A 20629-nucleotide genomic window follows, 5' to 3' on the forward strand; every position below is an offset into this window, starting at 1 on the left:
TGCGGGAGTGAGGGGCCTGCAGGTGAGGTTCTGGGATCAGGAATCCCACCTTCCCTCACGGGATGTTGGCCAGAGGAACCTGAAAGGCCCATTTTTCCAGGAAAACATTCTGGTCCCATGGGGAGGAGTGCTCTGGGGCAACAGAGCAGGGACCCTCTTTGTGTGGAAGCTGGGGAATGGGCCTTGGTTCTGGGTTCCAAGAAGAGGCCGTGGACTGGCTTAGAGTGAGAAGGGAAGTTTCTGGGGAGGAGACAAGGCCTGGGTGCAGAGCAACCTCTTGGATTTGTGAGCACAAAGCACACAAGCCCCTCTGTGAGGGATCAAGGAAAGGGGGTCGGGGACAGGCAGCCTCAAACTGTCCAAGGGCTTCTGGAAATGCTGACCTTCTCTGGAGATGGCTATGCCTGTCACTCAACTTTCCACTTAAATAAATAAGTAGCTAGATAAATAAATAGATAAATAATGCTGTCATTCCATGACATCAAAGAACTAAAAACCAGCCTGTCATTACATGTTTCAGACTCATGTCAAGGTTAAAAGCTGTGGATACTGAGTTATCCTGGTTTGGATTCTCTCCACACACTAGTTACTTATAAAATCAGACCACATTCCTGAGGAGCTGCGGGGAGCAGGCCTTGTTTACTCCACAGGCCTTCCCTCGGACCCTTCCTACTGGATTCCGGATTAAGAACCACCAATCCATGACTACCCGTTCCTGAGTCTTGGATTCAGAAATTCTTTCTCTTTGAGGCAAGTGTTTGTTTCTTAAGATCTTATGACTCCTCCCTGCATGCTGGGCTGTCTGTGCCTTCCCTAGCCAAAAAGAAAGAAAAGGTAAAACAAAAAACAAAACAAAATTCGAGCAAAACAAAATCAAATTTAATGGTCTTAAATGCAAAAGTAAAAACAAACAAAAAACACAAAAAAGCAAAAGAAAATTAACAGAACAGAACAACCCAAAATGTCAAGGCAGTTATGAAGAGAATTTTGAGGGTTAATCTTTAAAACTACAAATCAAAGGTTTTTGTTAATAGATAACTGGCAAGAAGTAAGTACTTTTCTGCTGAGTGTCCATATGAAAGCAAAATTTCAAAACAAAATTTGACTAAGATAGAAAAAAGTCTAGCACTCACAAGGAGGGATGCGAGAAATACAATGCTCAAATGTTTATGTGTCATTAAAAAATAGAGCTATCTTATGTATTCAAGCTATGTTAAATGCTCTTGGAAACTGGAGAAATCGTTGTGAACAATAGTATCTGATGTGTGGGGCACTGTGCATGCAATGTGTGGACAGAAATTCGGGATGTCAGAGCAGCGACACATTTTCAGGCGTGCCTGGAGCTCAGGTCTGACTCTGGAATATACTGGAGTTTCCCTGAAACTCTTTGGTCCATTCCCATTGGTGCCCGGGCTTATGAAACACCTTTGTGTCCTTCTCTGGAGGGCCCAGCCTGGCCTGACATGTGGGACCCTCCCCTCCCTGGTGGTGGCCCACGTTGGACTGGCCCACTGCCACTCCCAGGACCACTTGGCAGAGCCCAAAACTGAGTGAGCAGGAGGTGGCAGAGGGACCTGCTTGGGAAAGCAATTTCCTGTCAACCAAAGCATACATTGCTTAAAATGTTGAAGCAGTTGAGAAAACGCACACTCGGCATCTGTCTAACATCTTTAGATTAAAAACTAAAACTAAAAGATCATGTTTTTTAATCCAGTTTGTGGAGACATCAAATGAAACGAGTGTTAGACAGTCTTAGAAGTAAAGCATGCTTCAGTTTCACCACCATCCAGAGGGACTGGTTAGTCAACGCAGTCTACTTAGGTTTCTGTTTAATATATATTTTAAAGGAAATAACTTAAGAAACTTAAAATTGGTCTAACATTGTGGGATTTCAAACATTTGAACATGTCGGTTGCATCCCAGAGTATAAAAACCTTTTCACTTCTCATTTAGACTAAGACAAACACTTGGTGAAAATTGGCGCAAAATGAGTTGTACACTAACAAAAAAGTTTCAACTTCTTCACTCTTAATTATCTATTCCGTACAAAAAAAGCATGAGCGAGTTATTTGTGGGACTTGTTGGTTTTGAAGGAAACCTGTAAGATTTTGTCCCCCAGGCGGTAGCCATTCAGACTTGCTATGGCCATTGCAGCTTCTTCATAGTTTGTCATGGTCACAAAACCAAACCCTTTGCACTTGTTGGTGTTGAAATCACGAATCACTTTCACATTGGTGACTGCGCCAAAGGGGCCAAACATCTGCCAGAGGATCCCCTCATCAGCGTCTTGCCCAAGGTTGTAGATGAAGATGCACCAGCCCGAAGAAGCGTTTCCTGGGACATTGACACCAGAAAGCCCACTCATGTGATCTACACCCATAGGGGAGAACCTAGCAAACAGAGAGCACAACGTTCAGGTCAAGGTCAATGCAGGCCAGCGCGAGAACGCAGGAGGGTGGGGGGGCGACCAGGATAGGGACAGAGAGCTCAGGCGCTCTGGAGCACTAGGCCCCTTCCTATTCTACGCAGCTGGGTTCCTCCAAGCTCGAGATGCTCAAGGCTGGGGCACTGTGTGTGTTAAAAATGACTCCCCCCACCCCCCTTAAATCAAACCAAGAAGAACTCAGTGCCTCAGTGGAAGTGTGGAATCTCTGCTCTGCGGGGCATCAACTGTGGAGCCCAGTCAGTGACCTCCAGCAGCAGCGCCTTCCACTCCTCCCTGTGTGTGTGTTGAGGGGGCCTGTTTAGCTATTCCTGAATTTTAAGTTATGGGCGCCTCTTCCACATCCTCCTATGAAAGTGAAAGCTCTCTGTAGGAGCCTGACATTGCCCATCCCACTGGGGGAATTCCTTTGTGCTATTTGCATACACGTGTATGTGAATCTGAGGAGTTTTCCACCTTTGCACACTCCCCTCATCAGGACACTTCTCTCCCAAGGGTCATGGCCCAGCAGTCTCTGGTTAGAGCACAACCCTGTGAGAGGCCACTTGCAGGACACAAGAACTTCCTACACAAAGCTCTAGGCTGGCTTCACTCACCCCCCAAGAACCAGCCGAACAACCAAAGGCTGTGATCTCAAGAGTCAAGGGTGGAACCAGGACGGGCGTGTCACCTGACTTGACCAATACGTGGAACCCTTTCCCTAGCAACACTTTTAATAAAAAATAAGCTTGAAAACATGTGGACACTGCATTAAGGATTAAGATAGATAATAAAACTGTTAGTGTAGCTGTGCTGCCCTCTCATCTAAAATTTAAAAAGTGATGGACTTAGGGCCAATTTAAGAACAGTCAGGTATAATACAGCATCTGTGAAGCTAACAGCACAACTTGAGAAGTCTCGCCTGCTCCGAAATAACACTGGGTTTCCAGCATGGGCCCCAGCAACCCAAGCCTGCTCCCTGCAGGCCCCACTGGAGGAAAGGCAGGGTGCCTCAGGCACTATTTAACAGTCACCCTCTTGAGAGACACAAAAGAAGAGTGACTGGCCCTGGAGGTGTAGCTCACTAGCCCAAGGATTATTTTCAATAGAAGAAGAAAGAAAGTAAGTTAAACAGCCCACACTAGGATATCTGAGTTGAATAAATGTCTCTGATGGCCTTCTGTTAGTCCTGAGGCTGTCTGGGACCACAGTGAGACCACAGTGTGACTGATGCAAGGTCAGAAAAGGCACCCAGGTGTCTGTGGGACACTAAGCCAAGTGGGTTTTGAATGAGAATTGGAAAGAGGTGCCAACTGTACAGTCCTGAGTCATGAGAGTCCCCTGCATTTTCACACAATTATTACCATCCACCCTCCCTATCCATGGGTTCTCCACCTGTGATCCAACCGACAGCGAGTGAAGGAGATAGGTAGATGGAAACAATGGCGTCTGCCCTGCCCTTGTGCAGACCTTCCTGCACATCATGCCCTAACCAGACAGACAGTACAATTGTTATATAGCGTTTACATGATATGAGGTATTCTAAGCCATCGAGAGAGGATCTGAATGAAGCACAGGGGGATGTACAGAGGTTCTACACAAATACTTTGCTATTTTGTATAAGGGACTTAACATCTAAGGGTTGCCCTGGAATCAAACCCCATGGATACTGAGGAACCACTTTATACTGAAAATAATCTGACGTTCTACTTTACCATCTTTAATTCAAATGACTCTCATTCTGATAAACTATCTTTGTTGGCTGGTCTTTCTCCTGCTGATGAGAGCTGGTTTCTTTGACCCTGACAGGTGTGACTGTCTCCCCTCCCCATTCTTGTCTCTGAGGGGATAGGAGATCTGATCCTGACTTGATCTTGGGGCTTTTCTGGATGCCCCTGGACCTAACTCCAATCCCTTGCTCTTGTGGGGTTTTCTTCCTCCCTTATCTCAGTCTGCCTTCTGTGGTGCAGCTCTTCCTCCTCCACTCCCTACTCCCCTGCTTGCCCCTTCCTCTCCTCTCCAGCCATCACATCTCTGACTGTTCCATCACGCTCCTGCTGGATCAGCGATGCTGTCTCCCAGTTTCCTCTCTTTTCCAATTCTTCTGACTGTGACCCAAGTCCCCTTTTCCTCCTCTAGCCTTCCCTCGTTCTCCAGATGCTGCAGAGCTCCTGACACTACTGGCCACACACTCCACATTTTTAGAAGCATCACCGCTTGTGCTACGGACTGCTAAGAGTCCAATTTTAAAACTTAGCTTCTGTCCAAAGACACTTTCCCAGTCCTTGTCTGTGAACCAGGAGGCTGAGACAGACCAGTTTCAGACGGAGCCAGGGTGGGAATGCTATAACTCCACTGTGAAAATGACACCTCTGAAGGTGGCATGTGTGCAAGTGAGCAGGGTCTACCCAACCTCACTGCCTGCCACAATAGTGAGAAATCTGCAAAATCACCAAGAAAACCTACCACACCCAAGAGAAGCCCTGTGCCACTTCTTGACTTTCTGACAAAAAAACAAATAAACAAACAAAGCAGTGGCCCTTAAATTAGGCTCTCCAATTTGAAAACAAGGTAGATGCATGGGAAATTTTGCCTTAGGGCCACAGAACATCTGAAACCAGTTTAAAAACTCTGGATGGGGTTGGAGGTGTGGCTCAGTGGTATAGCCTAGCAAGCTCATGACCCTGGGATCCATCCCCAGCACAGCAGAACAAAACAAACCTCCAAAACTAACTCTGAACCAAGAATGGTTCTCATCTGAGAACACCTCGAGGGTTATTTTTTGTCCCACAGATACAGAAGAATCTTTTAAACTCATGGCTCCATTCACGTGTTACTGGAAACCGCACTGGAGCACTAGCTACTTGCCCTCCCAGGGGCTGGTGCCATACTTTCAATTCCAGCAAAAGGCAATGCCCCATAGGAAATATGGTCAGCCCTCTGTATTTACAGATGCAAGCAGCTGTAGATCGGAAATGTCAGATCAAGAAAACATTGATCTGTACTGAACACACAGACTTGTTTCTTGTCCTAGGTTCCCTAAACAATACAGTACAGTACAACAATTATTTAAGTACATTTATATCATATCAAGTATCATAAGTCATCTGAAGACGATCTGAAGTATACAGAAGGATGTACATAGATTCTATGCAAATGCTATACCATTTATATAGTAAGCTTCTTGGGTTTTGGTATCTGAGGGTATTTGCCCTAGAACCAATCCCCTATGGATACCAAGGGGCAACTGTAAATAAATGGCTTAATGGATTTTGTACAGATTTTTTTTGATGGGGAGCAGTGGTAGTGATTGAACCTAAAAGCACTTTAACATGAGCTAGACTCCAGCCTTTTTTATTTTTTATTTTGAGACAGGGTCTCGCTAAGCTATCCAGGCTGGCTTTGAACTTGTGATCCTCCTGCCTCAGCCTCCTGAGCAGCTGAGATTATAGGTGTGTGCCACCACACCCAGCTGTATAGATGGTCCTACATTTTTGATGAAGATGGGGCACAGCTAGAAAATGATCCTCAGGTGCAACTGTCTACTAGGATCAGCCTAGCATTCCAGCATCTCCCAGCTTGTAGGGTCACCCACCCAGCAGGGCTATGTGCAGTTTGAAAGAGTGTAGCTGGCCCAGAACAGAGAGCCAGAGCGCCAACTTCCAGACCCACCTGAACCTTTGCGCCTGGTGATGCACAGGGCCTCCGAACCGCCTCGCAGGCGAGTGGTACAGCTGCGAGAGGAGCGCCACGTTTTTGTTCTGGTTGGGATTGGCTGCAAACTTCACTGTGATGGGCTCGGAGGAACCTGGGGGTTTATGACCATTGAAACTGGTAATTGCCTCTTCTGCTTCCGACCGTTTGTCAAACCGGATAAACGCAACCCCTCTGGACAAACCTTTTTAACAAACCAACAAAAATGGAGTTAGGGGGAAAAAAATGCAAGGACTTTTAAAACTGAAAAGCAAAAGTCAAGTCAGTCTACTGTGGTTTAAACTGGACGTCTGGTTAATGAAATAAAAATTAAACCTAAACACAAAAGCAAATAAATGGATTAAATAAAATAAACAATGACTAATAAAAGGTTTCAGACTTCCAAATTGAAGAAGGACTCCACAGTCTTGTTGCCAAAAGATATTTTGGTGACAGACATCCCAAACAGACACCTGAACCTACTTTTTAAAAAAAGCAACATCAGAAGAGATACGACATCCACTGTCACTATTGAGCTGCCAAGTGCCCACCAGTGTGGGTGCACAGACATGTGAAGAAGCGGGGGCAGCCAGGCGTGGCGAGGGGCAGGGGCAGGTATGAGAACTCCTGCCTGGCTCTGGGTCTCTGTCCTCATGGGTCTGCTGTGAGCAACAAGCTAAGGGAGTGTGTGGGTATGTTTCTTCCCAACTTGCCCTGAAGGCACTATCAGTTGCTTGGTGTCTGGTTCAGCCTGCACACCTTCTCCTTCACCCCAGGAAGGCGTGGGGTCCTGGAACCAACCCTCTCGCCAGCTCTTTCTTCCCAGTCATCTTACCCCTTGCAAACTCTCTCTCAGGCTCTGGGACCTCCAAGAAGCAGATGGGGCCACTTGTCCTCTTGGCAGAATACTTCCCATGCATATACAACAGAGCAGAGCCCACCCACTGGGTCAGGAGTCACCACTGGGGCCCCCTTTGAGTGGGAAGGGTCTCCAGCTATCTGAAGGCAGGTCCTAGGCTGGAACACAGTCCCTCAACAAAGCAGCCTGAGACATGAGGCCTGACTGCTGAAACAGCATCTACCTAGCTGCGGTATGAGATGCCAAGTCAGTTGGGTGCGGAGGAGAGCTCAGTCATCCTTTACCCTTGCCCACCCATACTCTACAGCCCTGGGGAGGAAAAAACAAGTAGATCCCATCCTCTGAAGGACTTGAGGAATGGAGTGAGTCTGGATGTGCTGAAAGGAGAAGCCAGCAGTCCACTGGCTCCTTCTGGGGAGAATAATGAGGTCGAGGTCAAGGTCAAGACCACACTGTGGGGAGAAGTGACGGATGTAGGGCTTGAGTGACATCTACAGGTTGAAATCATGGGTGTAGCCTGGTGGGAGAGGCTGCCCCAACTTAGCTAAGCACCCTCATTCCTAAGACCACCAAAGGCTAAGATGTGGTTTCTTCCTTTCAGCACATGGTGAATGACAATGACCAGAGGAGGACAGACTGGGGCCTTAGGTGATCTGCTGAAAAAGCATACTACCAACCCACCCCAAGTTTGCTCCCCAACTCTTGGCACCCTTCTTGTGGGATCCAGGAAGGTCAATTGCCCTCACAATTGCGACACTGAGCCCCATGTGAGCACACTGACAGGGATCCACAGGCCAAGGGCTCTTTCTTTACAACTGTGGGGTACCACAGACACCCCAACTCTCCAAATGGGACTCTCCCCCTGATCCTGGGCCAAAGCTCCCCTGCACAGTGGCCTCAAAGCTGCCCCAGGCTCGGCACCATAAATCTTTAAACATGCACTAAAAATCCACACACCCAGAGGCACTCACTGTCTTAGTAAGGTCAGACCTAGCAATAGGCCTGTATGCCAGGAAAATTCTAGGTCCTGAGCTCATTTTCAAACTTCAGGTCAGAAGGAGTCCCTAAAAACAACACACTTGGCAGCAACTGTTTTTATTTACCCTTATGCAGTATAAACAAGAGTTTATTCAGTCCTGGAGACCTACAGACAAATCTAACTTTAGGCAAATATGATGGAAAGCCGTAGCTGGCTAGTTCTTAAACAGAGATGCCTTCAGGTTTTGTACAATGGCTTTCGAATGAAAACTGCCCAGAGCAAACAAAGAAAACCTGAAAAAGAGAATAGTACTTCACGTAGGGGAACAAAAATTCATTAAATTATTCGATGAAGGTATAGATACTTTTTTTCTTCAGTCCTGGGGGTTGAACCCAGGGATGCTTGACTACTGAATTACAACCCCAGCCCTTCATTTTGAGACCAGGTCTGGTTAAACTGCCCAGGCTGGCCTCCAATGACAATGGTCCTGCCTCACCCTTCCAAGTAGCTGGGATTACAGGCATGCATCACTGCATCCAGCAAGGGTAGATTTTGAGGATGGCTCTGCATTTTTATTTTTTCTTGTGTTTTTAGGATAAAGAGCAGAGACCTAGAAATGGCACAATCTTCAGATAATTGAACTAATAAAGTTCACAATTAATTTTGGATAAAGAAGCAAAGAAAGAAATAAAATTGGCTCAGGATGTAAAGATTCTTTTCTTTTGGTACCAGGGATTGAACCCAGAAGCACTTAACCACTGAGCCACATCCCCAGCCCTTTTTATTTTGAGACATGGTCTCACTAAGTTGCTTAGGGCCTTGCTAAGTTACCTTGAACTTGAGATCCTCCTGCTTCAGCCTCCTGAGCCCCTGGGACTACCAGTGTGGGTCACTGTGCCCAGCTAGGATGTGAAGATTACTAAGAGAATGTCCCAGTTTCTTTCTCCAAAAGCATGTCATCTGAAGGTGAACTCAACACAAACTCACCTGCTACACCCTCCTCTCCCCTCCCGCTTGGGCCTTAAAAGGACTCAGCAAGAGCAGGCTCTGTCCTCAGTGCAAGTAGCACTGGGCAGCAGCCTCCTTGAGGTTCACAGTCCTGGGGGAGGGGCTGTGAAGTGGGAGATATCTGGGATACCTTCCTTGCCTGAAAAAGTATAGGGGGAAGTACTAGTTCCCTTTGCTAAACTGGCTAAGTATGGCAATGAAGTCCACGGGAGAAAGCAAGGGTCCTATGCACCACCTTGAGGTTCACAGCCAACTGTGGGGGACAATACTGAGGTACTGTGAATACCCTGGGAGACAATTCCCTTGCAGAGGGGAAAAAGGCACAGATGAGGAAGCTGTCTGCAGTGCCACTTCTGGTATTGCTGGGTATGTGTGCTCGAGATGTTGAGGGGAGCCCCTGAGAAAGCCAGGTGGTTGGGAGTGTATTCTCAGTGGCGGAGTGCTCCACTTGAGAGAGAGTCTGCTTCATTAAAAGAAGTAGTGCTGAACCACAGCTGGACAATGACACACCACATCAGAGCAGCCTGTGTGCCAACTGGTTGCCCCACTTATATGCTATGATGTGGGGCGGGGTAGGACTAACCCTGTGCACACTGGCCAGCTAACTAGATCCTCTCTTAACTGGCACTTGAAAGTTAAGTAAGGGGGATTTCAGGGACCTCAGGAAACTCTTCTGGTACAGGCCAGGGATCCCACCAAGTAAAGAGTTGTCCCCATCCACTCCAGGGCAAGGGTGCAATGAAAGGAAGTCCCAAAGCAAACCTCGGTTTGACAGCCCAGCCAGGATTATAGTCCAGCAGCTCACCAGGCAGAAACTGCAACCTCTAGGCAGGAGACGCGGGGATTAGCTGACAACGGGCACCTGCCCCACAGCAAAAATTTCAGAGGATGTGGCTCAGCATGTGAACTTCCAGCACCAACTGTCACAGGCAGGAAGGCCCTGCTTGCACACTACAGAAGAGCAAGGCTCTCATGGGTCTGCCCTGTTCAGCCTCAGAGGGCACTGTGGTGTCTCAAGAGGGAGGTTGCCTAAGAGCTGGGATTTCTGGAGCCCACCTACCCAGTGTACCTGAACACCACAGCCAAGCGGTGGTGGGCACAGTCTGCAGGAAGAATGTAAAACTCAACCAGGGATGACTCAGCAGGCTTTGCTGAGCCCTATGAGCAGAGAATCTTCCTTTGTGGTCTGTCAGCAAGTCCCATTCCTGCTGGGAAGAGAGCGGAGGAAGTCTACAGCAGGAGTGGCCTGGGTCCTTGTCCCACAGATGGGGCCACATATGGGGCCTGGCAGAGAACATCCTGGTGCCCATCCTTAAACCAGTGGGGCAGGCAGTCAGGTGGACAGTCAGGATGGAACTGCCATGGGCATCTGTGTGCAAGTTCTAAGCTTCTCTGTGCCTGATGGCTTCACATACAGCTCAGAGGCCCAAGACCTGTGATGAAATGGCCTAGCAAGGACCACCAAGTGGCTAGGACTGCCAGCGAGGAACTCACTGCCCTTGTACTCTGTGCTTCATATGTACTCCTTGGAGTGAGGCAACCCAATCGGGAGCCTGAGAAAGGGCCTCTGAATCAGCCAACCATGTCACACCATCTGCCCTGCATTAGGACAGGATGCAGTAGCAGCAGTATTTTTTTTTTTTTTTTTTTTTTTTTTTTGTGGTGCTAGGGATTAAACCCAGGTTCTTGTGCTTGAGAGGCAAGCACTCTACCAACTGAACTATATCCCCAGCCCAGGAGCAATCTTTCTACCTCATTCGCAGGCCTGACTTTGGATGCTAAGAAAAGGTGCCAGGATTTACTTAGTGGTTTACACCAGAAAACACTGGCATAATGCTGGGGCCCTTAAATGCCATCTTACTTCCTCAGTCTCAAACCAAAGTCACTATTTTCTTGTTTCAATTCTGCCCTTGATAGAATAACTGATATCTAACAACCAATAAGTAATATATCTTCCCCAGAAAACGTGGCCCCGACTTGGAGGAAAGCCCTGGTCATCCGTCCCAGGCTGCCTGCCATACCTGTGGTCTGATCCACAAGGACCCGGGAGTTGATGATCGCCCGAACCGAGAGAACATGTCCTCCACGTCCTTCTGGGTCATGGTCCTTGGGAGCCCACTGATGTACAAGTTGGCATCTTTGATGACCTCTGAGCTTGGGCGAGCATTATGGACACCTTCAAAACAAAAACAGCTTCCTAGGATTAGGGTAGGTATATAGCTGAGGCACTGAGGGAGGGTGCTAAAATCTGGGGTTAAGGAACAGCGCACAGGACACTTTCTCATCCCAAACGCTTGCCACCCACAGTGTCATGTGCAGGCAGCCTACCATGGGCCAGGCAGTGAGCTGAGACACCCGGCACTCACCAACCCCAACAAGGTGAACATCATTCATATTTCACAAAGTTGAGAGATTAAGGGGCCCCACCCACTGGGTGGCAGGGCTGGGCTCTAAAACTGGCTGCCTATTCTCCCACCATGGCCTTATGCCCACTTCAATGTGCTGCCCAGTGAACCAGTGCTAAGGACAGGTCCTGGTCTCTGCCTGCAAAGAGCCTATGGTGTGGCAGGCAAGAGAACTGGAAGCCCCTTGTGTTACCCCTGCCAACAATCAAGCATGTCACTGAATACCAGAAGGGGCCCATGAGTTCAGTATTAGATGCCTGTGCTGGAGGGGGGCAGGGGACAGCTGGAAAAGGTGTTCAGTGCTTTCCCAGGCCAAGGCTGGTGGCTTTGTGGACTCCACAGCGCAGAACAGAAATGCTCTGTACTTTGAATGTACTCCCTGGACAGGGGCAGGGAATGGGACCAAGGCCACCCCCGAAGAGAAGGAGCAATTGGCAGGATAGTAAGAAGTAAGAAGGCTGGGTGGTGAGGAGGAAGCAGGGAGCGTGTGCTTTAGAAGGGGTGGAGGCTTGGAACCATGCAGGAGAAAAAACATTCTGAGGGGCACAGAACCACTGAGACCATATTACAAGGAACAGAAGAGCTCCTGAGATGACAATGGACAGAAAGGATACTAAGGGCACTGGGTTTCCCCTCAGGCAGCTGAGGGTTCTTGAGTGAGCAGAGGGTACACATGCTGGACATTTCCTGTAAAACTTTTCCTGTCTGCTCCCAGACCCAAAACACCTTGGTTCAGCCTGTTGAGAAAAGAGCTCTGGGGGGATTACTTGGCCACCTGTGATTTGGGTTGGGGTGGTGCACACACAGCACTGTCTCACCTTGGCCCCAGCTCCCCAGCATCCCTCTCCAATAGAGGCTGCAAGTATCCAGATGGACTGTCAGCCAGTCCTGAAGAACACCCTTCTCTTGCTATTGCAATTACCCCCAACTTACCAAAAGTCTTAGTGAAAGGCACTCGTACTTTGGGTAGGATGGATGAAGGAGGAAGGCGCCTCCCTCATACTCAGGGACTTCAGCTGTTCTGCACTTTCCCAAGATCAGCCTAGACTAGCAAGAAGCTGCCATCTACACCTCCCACGCTGGGCACTAGCCCTTTGTAGACCTGTCTAGCCTGGGCTACGCTTGGGACCATTCCTTAGCTATCAAGGACTTGCAGCAGGAACAGGCATTTCCCGAACCTATAACCCTTCTTGGCATCAGTGGAGCAGAGCTCAGGCAGGGACTAACTACTACTACCATGCTCTAGAGAAAGCCCCAGAGGAGAAAGGCCTTTTTGGAGCCCAAATGTTGGAAAAAACTTCCATTCCACTTTCTAGGACAAACACATATCTTCAAGGACTGTGATAACTACTTCCTCTCTCTTCCAAGTTCAGAGTATGGATGTACCAGAGCAGCTGGTACCCAGTGGGTATGCATGAACCCTGTGGGCTCCTTGGGGTGATGCTCCATGGCGACCTTTGGCCAGGAACCCTCTGTCCGAAGCTCCTGGTAACACTTATTGCCTCAACTGGTCCTTTCCTGTTCTGCTCTCAGGAAATCTTCTGTAAGGGGTTGAACTGTGTACCCCATGCCCCAATTCCAATTCATATGTTTAAAGAATTAACTCCCCAGGGTCCCAGAATGTGAACTGATTTGGAGATAAGGTACTTGCAGATCTACATAGTTAAGATGAGGTCACACGGGAGAAGGGTGGGCCCTGGTGTCCTTATACAAACAGGAAATTCAGGCACAGGCACACACAGGGAGTATGTCAGGTGACAATAAAGGCAGAGTGAGGAGATGCTTCTACAAGCCAAGGAATACCAAGGATTGCCAGCAATCACCAGAAGTTGGTGCCCAGGACAGACCTTTCTCCAGTGCCTTTGGAAGGAACCAGTTCTGCTGATACCTCAACCTCAGACTCCAGACTCCAGAGCTATGAGCTGCCTGGTCTGGGGCAGTCTGTTAAAGCTGCCCTAGCAAGCTGCGCTCTTGAGCTGGGGAGCTCACAGCATCCCTCTTGTCCATGTGGCACAGGGCCTGCATGAGTGAACAGCTCTACGAAGGTTGGCCACTGAGTTAACCAAGATCATAGAACAGTTAAAGGGCAGGGGCAGAAGTCCATCCACCAGGCTGAAACGGCACTGCTTCAGCCAGGTCAGTGTGCTTCCCTGATAGGCTGACAAAAATAAGGTTCCCAGGGTCACTACACAGAATGGGCAAACCAACAGCAGTCCTGGGTACCTGTATTTTATAACTTCCAGGTGGTTCTGATTATTATATAAGCCAAAGAACCATGCCATGAAGAAGGTCTCAAGAGAACCCTCTAGGCCTCCAATGTGAACTGGAGAGAGCACCTTATTATGGGGTGGGATGAAAAGGACAATATCATACAGGACACTCATTCTCAACAGCTTCAGAGCAAGAGAAATGGCTCCAGCAGGTGTGTGTCTTAAGAATGAGATGGTCAATGAGCCAGGTTTATGGGCACCTTGTGAAGGTTCAACCTGACATGCAGTAGTCCTGTGGTTGCCCAGCTGCTGCAGGAAATCAGGTCACAGGGAGGAGGCTCAGGGAAGGGCCAGCAGACAAAGGAGCAAAGGTTGGGAGAAGGAAAAGGCTGGTCCCAAGCAGCAGATATTGCCACGATCAGAGAATCTGGCAAGCAGACACTCAGGGTTGAGGAGGAGGTAGGGTTCCAGGATGAGAGAATCACCAACAAAATGGAGGGAATGGCAAGGGGCAGCAGGTTCAGAAGGAGGCAAAGGAATCTGGCCTATGTGACTGGGAGGTACTAACTATCCCAACAGGGCCCACAGCCCTGCCTAAGGCCTTGTCTGCAAGGTGCTGCACAGCTGGCTTCCTCATCACCTGAAATCACAAATGAAGCCCTCCCACAACGACTGCCACTGCCACATGTGGCTTTTCTATTTTGTTTACTGTCTATAATCCTTATGACCCTGGTGTCTGGCTCCATAAGGACACTGAATCTGTTTTGGTCACTTCCTGGACAGTGGGTGCTCAATAAACAAGTACTCAATGAGATGTTGAACAAACTGGTGAGAGAAAGGTGGTAATGGGCCATGATGAAGCAGGAAGGGAGTGCTTAGCAGGGGGGACCGTGCTAGTGCTGCCACAAGACAAAAGCCTATGGCACGAGGGCAGAGCTGGTCACATACCTGCAGGATGGGAGCCACATGGGGATGGGAAGATGGCCAGGTAGGCCTAAGAGACAAGTGAGAGAGGTCTACAAGGAAGCTGTTTGTGAGCCAACATCCCCTGGAGACACCCTGGGCTGGTCTGATCCCTTCATGGGATCCTTTATTGGTGGGGCTCAGGAGGCCACAAGCCACTTGTTATAAAGCCTGGGACAATCAGGGTGCACATCTGACAGACCCTCAGATTTCCTGAAAGCACGAGGTCTTGGAGGAGTAGTCATGCTAATGGTCCGTGAGATAGTGAGAGAGAGGCCAGGCCAGGACTCAGGCAGGGCAGAAATGGATGAGGTGTGATCAAATCTATTTACCTTGATGGTTTTTGACTGGAGCCTCAGGCCATTCAGCGTGTTGATTGCTCTTTCTGCATCCTTGGCAGTCACGTAGTTCACAAAGCCATAGCCCAAGCTGTGCCCTGTGGAGAACACACAAGGACACCAATAAACCAGCTGCCAGCAAGTGGGCAGGTGAGAGTCATAAGGACAGCCAATGGAACTTTTCAACTAGGGTCAAAGGTAAGGTCAGAAAAGAGAAGACTCTGGTGACACACCAAAATGTTAAGAGTTGCATCTGGGGATCTGGATTATAGATGGTGGCAACCGGTACATTTTTGTAATGAACACAGATAATTTTCATAATTTAAAAAAAGTTATTTAAACAGTAATAGCATGCTACAGAATGCTGACAACAGTTCCATGGGTGTCAGCTGGGATGACTGGGATGGGCGAGGACAAAGACAACCACAGAGGGACAGGCTAGAAGGCAGAACCCGATGGATAATGTTCTGTGTTCCCGTTGATTCACTCTCACCTCATTCCCCAGAATGGAAAGCCTTGCTTAATTCTGGCACCACCTAGTGCCTGTTCCATTTACCTTACCAAAAGTAAGGCCAACTGGACCCAGTGGGAGAAGCAAGACAGAAAAGGAAAGACCCAAGAAGCTAGAGCTGAGAGAATTCCCAGGCCCAGCCAGTTTCCAGGGCTTCTCCCAGCAGCAAAACAGGGTTTTGCAAAGTTGCTTAGAGCCTTGCTAAGTTGCAAGGCTGGCCTCAAACTTCTAATCTTCCTGCCTCAGTCTTCTGACTCGCTGGGATTAAAGGTATGCATCACTGTTGGTCCACTGTAACACCACCATCAGCTCAAGTTTAGGGGAGTCTTAAGAATGTAAAAACCTGAGTTCCTCCATCAAAGAAAATCAAGGTGACAGGTAGAGTGTCCCCAGCCTCTCTTTGTGAAACACTCATGACAAGCAGGAACAATCACTGGTTGGACACTCAAGAAAGACACAGAATGGTAGGAGGAAAGCCCAGAGAGACAAGCTGCTGGGGTAAGTTAGAAAGGAGTCTCGGTGCATGTCAATCAAACCCTTTCACTGAAGGAGAAATGGGAGGAGGCCCAGAGGTGAGCACAATCCGCATACTCCCACCCAGCTCATGCCAGGACCTGTGACACCAGTCAGCACCCACTTCATTCTGTTTCAGAGACACAGCAGTCCCCTGTGACAAAGGCCTGAGCCATGCAGAGGCAGAGATCCTTACAGAGGCTCAGTTGGCTTCAAACAGAACCTCTCTCAAGACCACAAACCTAGCACTCACCCGCTGTGAAAATCTGAGGATCTCTACCTCTGGTGGCTCCAGGCTTTTGTCGTAAGACTGCTGTGTCGCTGGTACCCAGAACAGATGAAGTGATGAAGTGGGTGCTGACTGGTATCACAAGTGCCTGCATGAACTGGGAGGATGTGGACAGTGCTTATCTCCAGGCCTCTTCCCTTGCTGGTGACAAGACCATAAACCCAGCAGAGAGCCTAACCCGGTTTTTGTTGTTGTTGCTGTCTTGGCAGGGGTGGGGGATACTGGGGACTGAATCCAGCAGTACTTCACCATTGAGCTACATCCCCAGTCCTTTTTGAGACAGGGTTTTGCTAAGTTGCTGAGGCTGTGCTTTGATCTTCCCACCTCAGCCTCCAGAGTTGCTGGAATTAAAGACGTTTGCTACTGTACCCAGCCTAATCCAGTTTTGCTACTTTCTTTTATTGCTACTTCATTTTTCAAATAAACTTTAATTTTTTTAGGATAACTTAAGATTTACAGAAAAATTATAAAGATAATACATGCAGAGTTCCCAAAGTCCCATGCCCTCTACTTAGTCTCCCTTTTTAGTAACATCTCATATTAGCATGATACATTTGTTACAATAAATGAATCACTACTGGTATGCTATTATTATTATTATTTTTGGGGTACTGGGGATTGAATTCAGGGGCACTTGATCACTGAGCCACATCTCCAGCCCTATTTTGTATTTTTTTTAGAGATGGGGTCTCACTGAGTTGCTTAGCGTCTCGTCATTGCTGAAGCTGGGCTTTGAACTCATGATCCTCCTGCCTCAGCCTTCTGAGCTGCTGGTATGTTATTATTACCTAAAGTCCACACTTGGTTGTCTTTTGTTTCTCCTTTAAGGTTTTTTTCCCTTCTCAGGACTCCACCCAGGATCCCACACTACATCTAGTCTTTGCATCTCCTCAGAATCTTCTGGGCTGTGAAGGCTTCTCAGACTGTGCTTAGTTTTGATGACCTTCACAGCTTGCAAGAGGGTTGGTCAGTATTTTGGAGAATACCCCTACTCTGGGCCTGTCTGGTGTTTTTCTCATGGTTAGACAGGGTGACAGGCTTAGGGGAAGAAGTCATGGGGTGAAGTGCTCTTCTCATCATGTCCTACCTTGAGTCAAAGGGACAGGCCGTCAACATGACATCACTGTTGATGCTGAACTTAATCACCTAGGTGGGGCAGTGGGTTTGTCAGGTATCTACACTGTCAAGTTCTCCCCTAGCCCCTTCCATGCTATCCTCTGAAAGGAAGTCCCGATGTGCTTCTGATGCCCAAAGAGTCCCTGTGAGTTAAGCTCTTCCTTCTCCTTCAGCGTGTGCAAGCTACATGCATTATCTGTAATTCTGTGCAGGCCACTTTTTTTTTTTTTTTTTTAAGAAAAGAACGCCTCTTCTTCTGAAACACTTGTGGAAAAGAAATGGGGAGGGGGGACAAAATCTGACCCTCCAGACCCATATTTCTAACAAAGACTTCATGGGTCTGAGAGATTCAGTTCCACAGCCCTGCCATAGTCCTGGACAAAGTGAGGAGCTGCTGTAGCAGTCAGGGGCCAGTGAGCACAAGCAGTTCAGGAAACTACCAACGGCACCAGGTTGGGAACTTCAGCTTCTCTACAAGCAGCTCAGACTAGAGTCTTAAGTGCAGAAAGTCTGTGGTAAGGACTCCCAACCAGCACTCTGATCAGGCTGGATTTTTATTCACAAGCACCTGCTCGCTAACCCCTCTCTTTTGGTCTCCCACTGTGCCCAGGCCACAGAGCTTGTCCTATTTGCCCACAAACCCCAGAGCACCTCGGCTTCTCTCTGGTAGGCACCATTGCTTTTGGGCTTTGTCGTTCTGATCCACCCATGATCCTAGACCACCTGTTTCCTTTGCTGCCAGTTCCTTGGTGGTCTATGGGCTTCTAGGGAAAATCGAACACACTAAGGACTAGTGTCCCAGGCTCTGTTCCTATGTCTTCCACAGTTAGCTCTGCTCATCCCTGCTCACCCCATTCCTGCCTCCTTACTTTTCTGTTGCTTGGTGGCCCCCTCCCAGCTGGTCCCCCAGGATGGTTCACTGCTGACTCTGGGGTGCCACCCCGTGGGCCTTCCTGAGCTCCTGGTAGCACTAGGTACTGCTCGCCTCTTTGCACACCACCTCCTTGAGGGAATGAAAACACCACCAGGTTTTCCTTCTCCTGACTATTCCTCTTGGGTTCCTCAGGCATGTGAACCTCCTGACTATGGTTGCACCCAAGCCTGCCAATGTCCCCAAAGAAATCACACATCGTCAGATGGTCATGTCTTCCTTGGCCTGCTTCTTCTTTATCCTCTTCAATGAGCTGACATAGCAGCTGAGCACCTACTATGGTGTCAGGTCCTATCCTAGCTGGGAAACTAATGAGCAGAATCCCCCAAGATAAAGCCCTGCAGAGGTGTCAGGCCTTGTGCCTGGCTGGGAAGTTATGAGCAGAGACCCCAAGAACAAAGCCCTAAAGACAACCTCTGTTGTGCTGTGAGGTGCTGACAGAACAGGTTCATGCCAGGGCAGTCAGGAAGGCCCTTGGCAAAGGTGATTTTGAGCCAAGACTTCAGCACAGCTGAGCTTGAGCAGTCCAGACAGAAAAACAAGTGCCAAGTCTCAGAGACAACTCTGGATTACTCTACGAAAGGAGAGGCAGCCAGTGAGGCTGAGCAAAACTTGTCTGGGAGAATGGTCGGGGAGTGGCTGTTGAGGGCAAAAGCCCACACAGAACCCAGTGGAGCGCCCATAAATTAGTCTTGATGTGGGACATGGGCAGCAGGCACGGATGAGGACAGCAGAAGGATAGATCACCATGAGGACTGCAGAAGGTATGATAGGGGAGGCAGTTCCAGAAGCAGTTCTCTAGGGAGGGCAGTTCAATGGCCCTAATAGGCTGGGCTTTCTGGGGTTGTATCCAAAGAGAGCAGGGCTTCCCACAATGCCGTTAAGGGAGCCCTGGCCTAGATCATGACCCTGAGTAGGCATCTGGTGGAAGGTCTTGAGAAAAGGAAGGGAAGTGGCCTGCAAGTTATTCTTTTTGCACACAGTATGTGTAAGCTGCCTTTACCAGGGCAATCTGGAGTTTGGAGTGATGATGCAACTCCCCATTTCCTCTTCAGCCCAGGACCCAGGATATCAGCAGGTTGGCAGGGGTGTGAATCTATAGTTCTAAGCTACCTTCCCAATGCTTCTGTCCACTAGAGGCAAAGAGCCTATTAGGGCTCTGCCCCCTTCTGAGAGATGGAAGGGAGACCTGAGTCTGGGGAGCAGCAGGGGTACTGGGGGCTAAGCTAGGCTGGGCATGGTTCCTGCACAGGCTGCTGTGGGCTTGGTGGTGAGGCCTGCCTGAGTCACAGCTGGGGGCAACCAGGGCCCCTGAGATGGGAGATATGGTGGAAAAGATGAAGCAGGGAGATGAGAGAAGGAAAGAAGGGGAAGACAAGGGGGGAGGGACAAAGACTGAAAAAGTCCTAGGTCTAGGATCTGAATGTGCCCACAGATTAGTGCTCCTCTGACTCTTACGTCCCAGAATTGAAGGAATACAATTCTGGCTTCAGGTAAGAGTCTGGGCTCTGGTTCTCTGACTTGTACATCATTAGCATTAAACTCCAAGAAGTTACAATGCAGATGATAGTATGTCTAGGTGGGGTCCCAGACTTGTGCTTTCCAAGACCCCAGATACTGCTGGAAGTCAGGGTACACAGCCTGTGTAGAGACAGTACAGTGGAGAACACAAGGCCGCTTTCCATGGAGCTCGGTTCATGCTGCCCAGTCAGCCATCCCTTAGGCAAACCTGGCTAGTGTTCTTGCATTCCAGACATATTTTTCTCTCTCTTTAGACAAGGGTTAAGACTGAAGAGACAACTTCTGGCCTTTTGTCTTATGTTGCCAGACATAATGCTTTAATCCCTGGTGCTTCTTGGAATGGGAGCCCTGGCTCGACCTGCAGTGAACAGCTGAGAGAGGTGAGGCCTCCTCTGCAGTGTGAGATGGCAGGTGCCATGAGCTCACTCTTTTAAAGGTCTGGGGGCTCCAGGAAATACATCGCTGAGAGACAGAAACCAGATCTTGGGGTGGTGGGAGGAGTGAATTAATTAAGCAATAATAGTAAGAAACAGTTAAGGGCCCCAAAAGAAAGAAAATGGGCAAAGAAGGGTATGTTACAAAAGAAGAAATACCAACAGCCATAAATAGATGAAAACAATGATGAACTTCACCTGAAATGTGAATCAGTGCCATGATCAAATGTCATCTGTCACTTAAGAGGCTGGCAAAGAGAAATCCTGCTGGGCTCTGGGGACGGCAGGGCTGAGTTAGAAGGGAGGGCAAATTGGAAACAGGGACCAAGAGTTCTTAGAAGGAACACTCTTCCATTGACTGCTTCACTTCCAGGAAGGCTTTCTATGGAAATAACCAGTGAGCAAAGACTTGTACCAGGATATTTATCTTCATGGGA

At 48.6% G+C, this 20629-nt stretch overlaps 1 protein-coding gene across 1 annotated transcript in view; it reads right to left on the reverse strand.

The window, feature by feature from the left end:
* Positions 1-857: 857 nt before the first annotated feature.
* ELAVL1 (ELAV like RNA binding protein 1) overlaps positions 858-20629 on the reverse strand; it is a 36591-nt gene continuing 16819 nt past the window's right edge. The window contains 6 exon segments of the mRNA XM_079115219.1: positions 858-2390; positions 6095-6320; positions 10983-11018; positions 11021-11126; positions 11129-11137; positions 14872-14975. Coding sequence (XP_078971345.1) covers positions 2066-2390; positions 6095-6320; positions 10983-11018; positions 11021-11126; positions 11129-11137; positions 14872-14975 — 806 coding nt within the window. The 3' untranslated portion in view covers positions 858-2065.

Source organism: Sciurus vulgaris (assembly GCF_902686455.1).
Source record: "Sciurus vulgaris genome assembly, chromosome: 16".
Classification (NCBI taxonomy): Eukaryota; Metazoa; Chordata; class Mammalia; order Rodentia; family Sciuridae; genus Sciurus; species Sciurus vulgaris.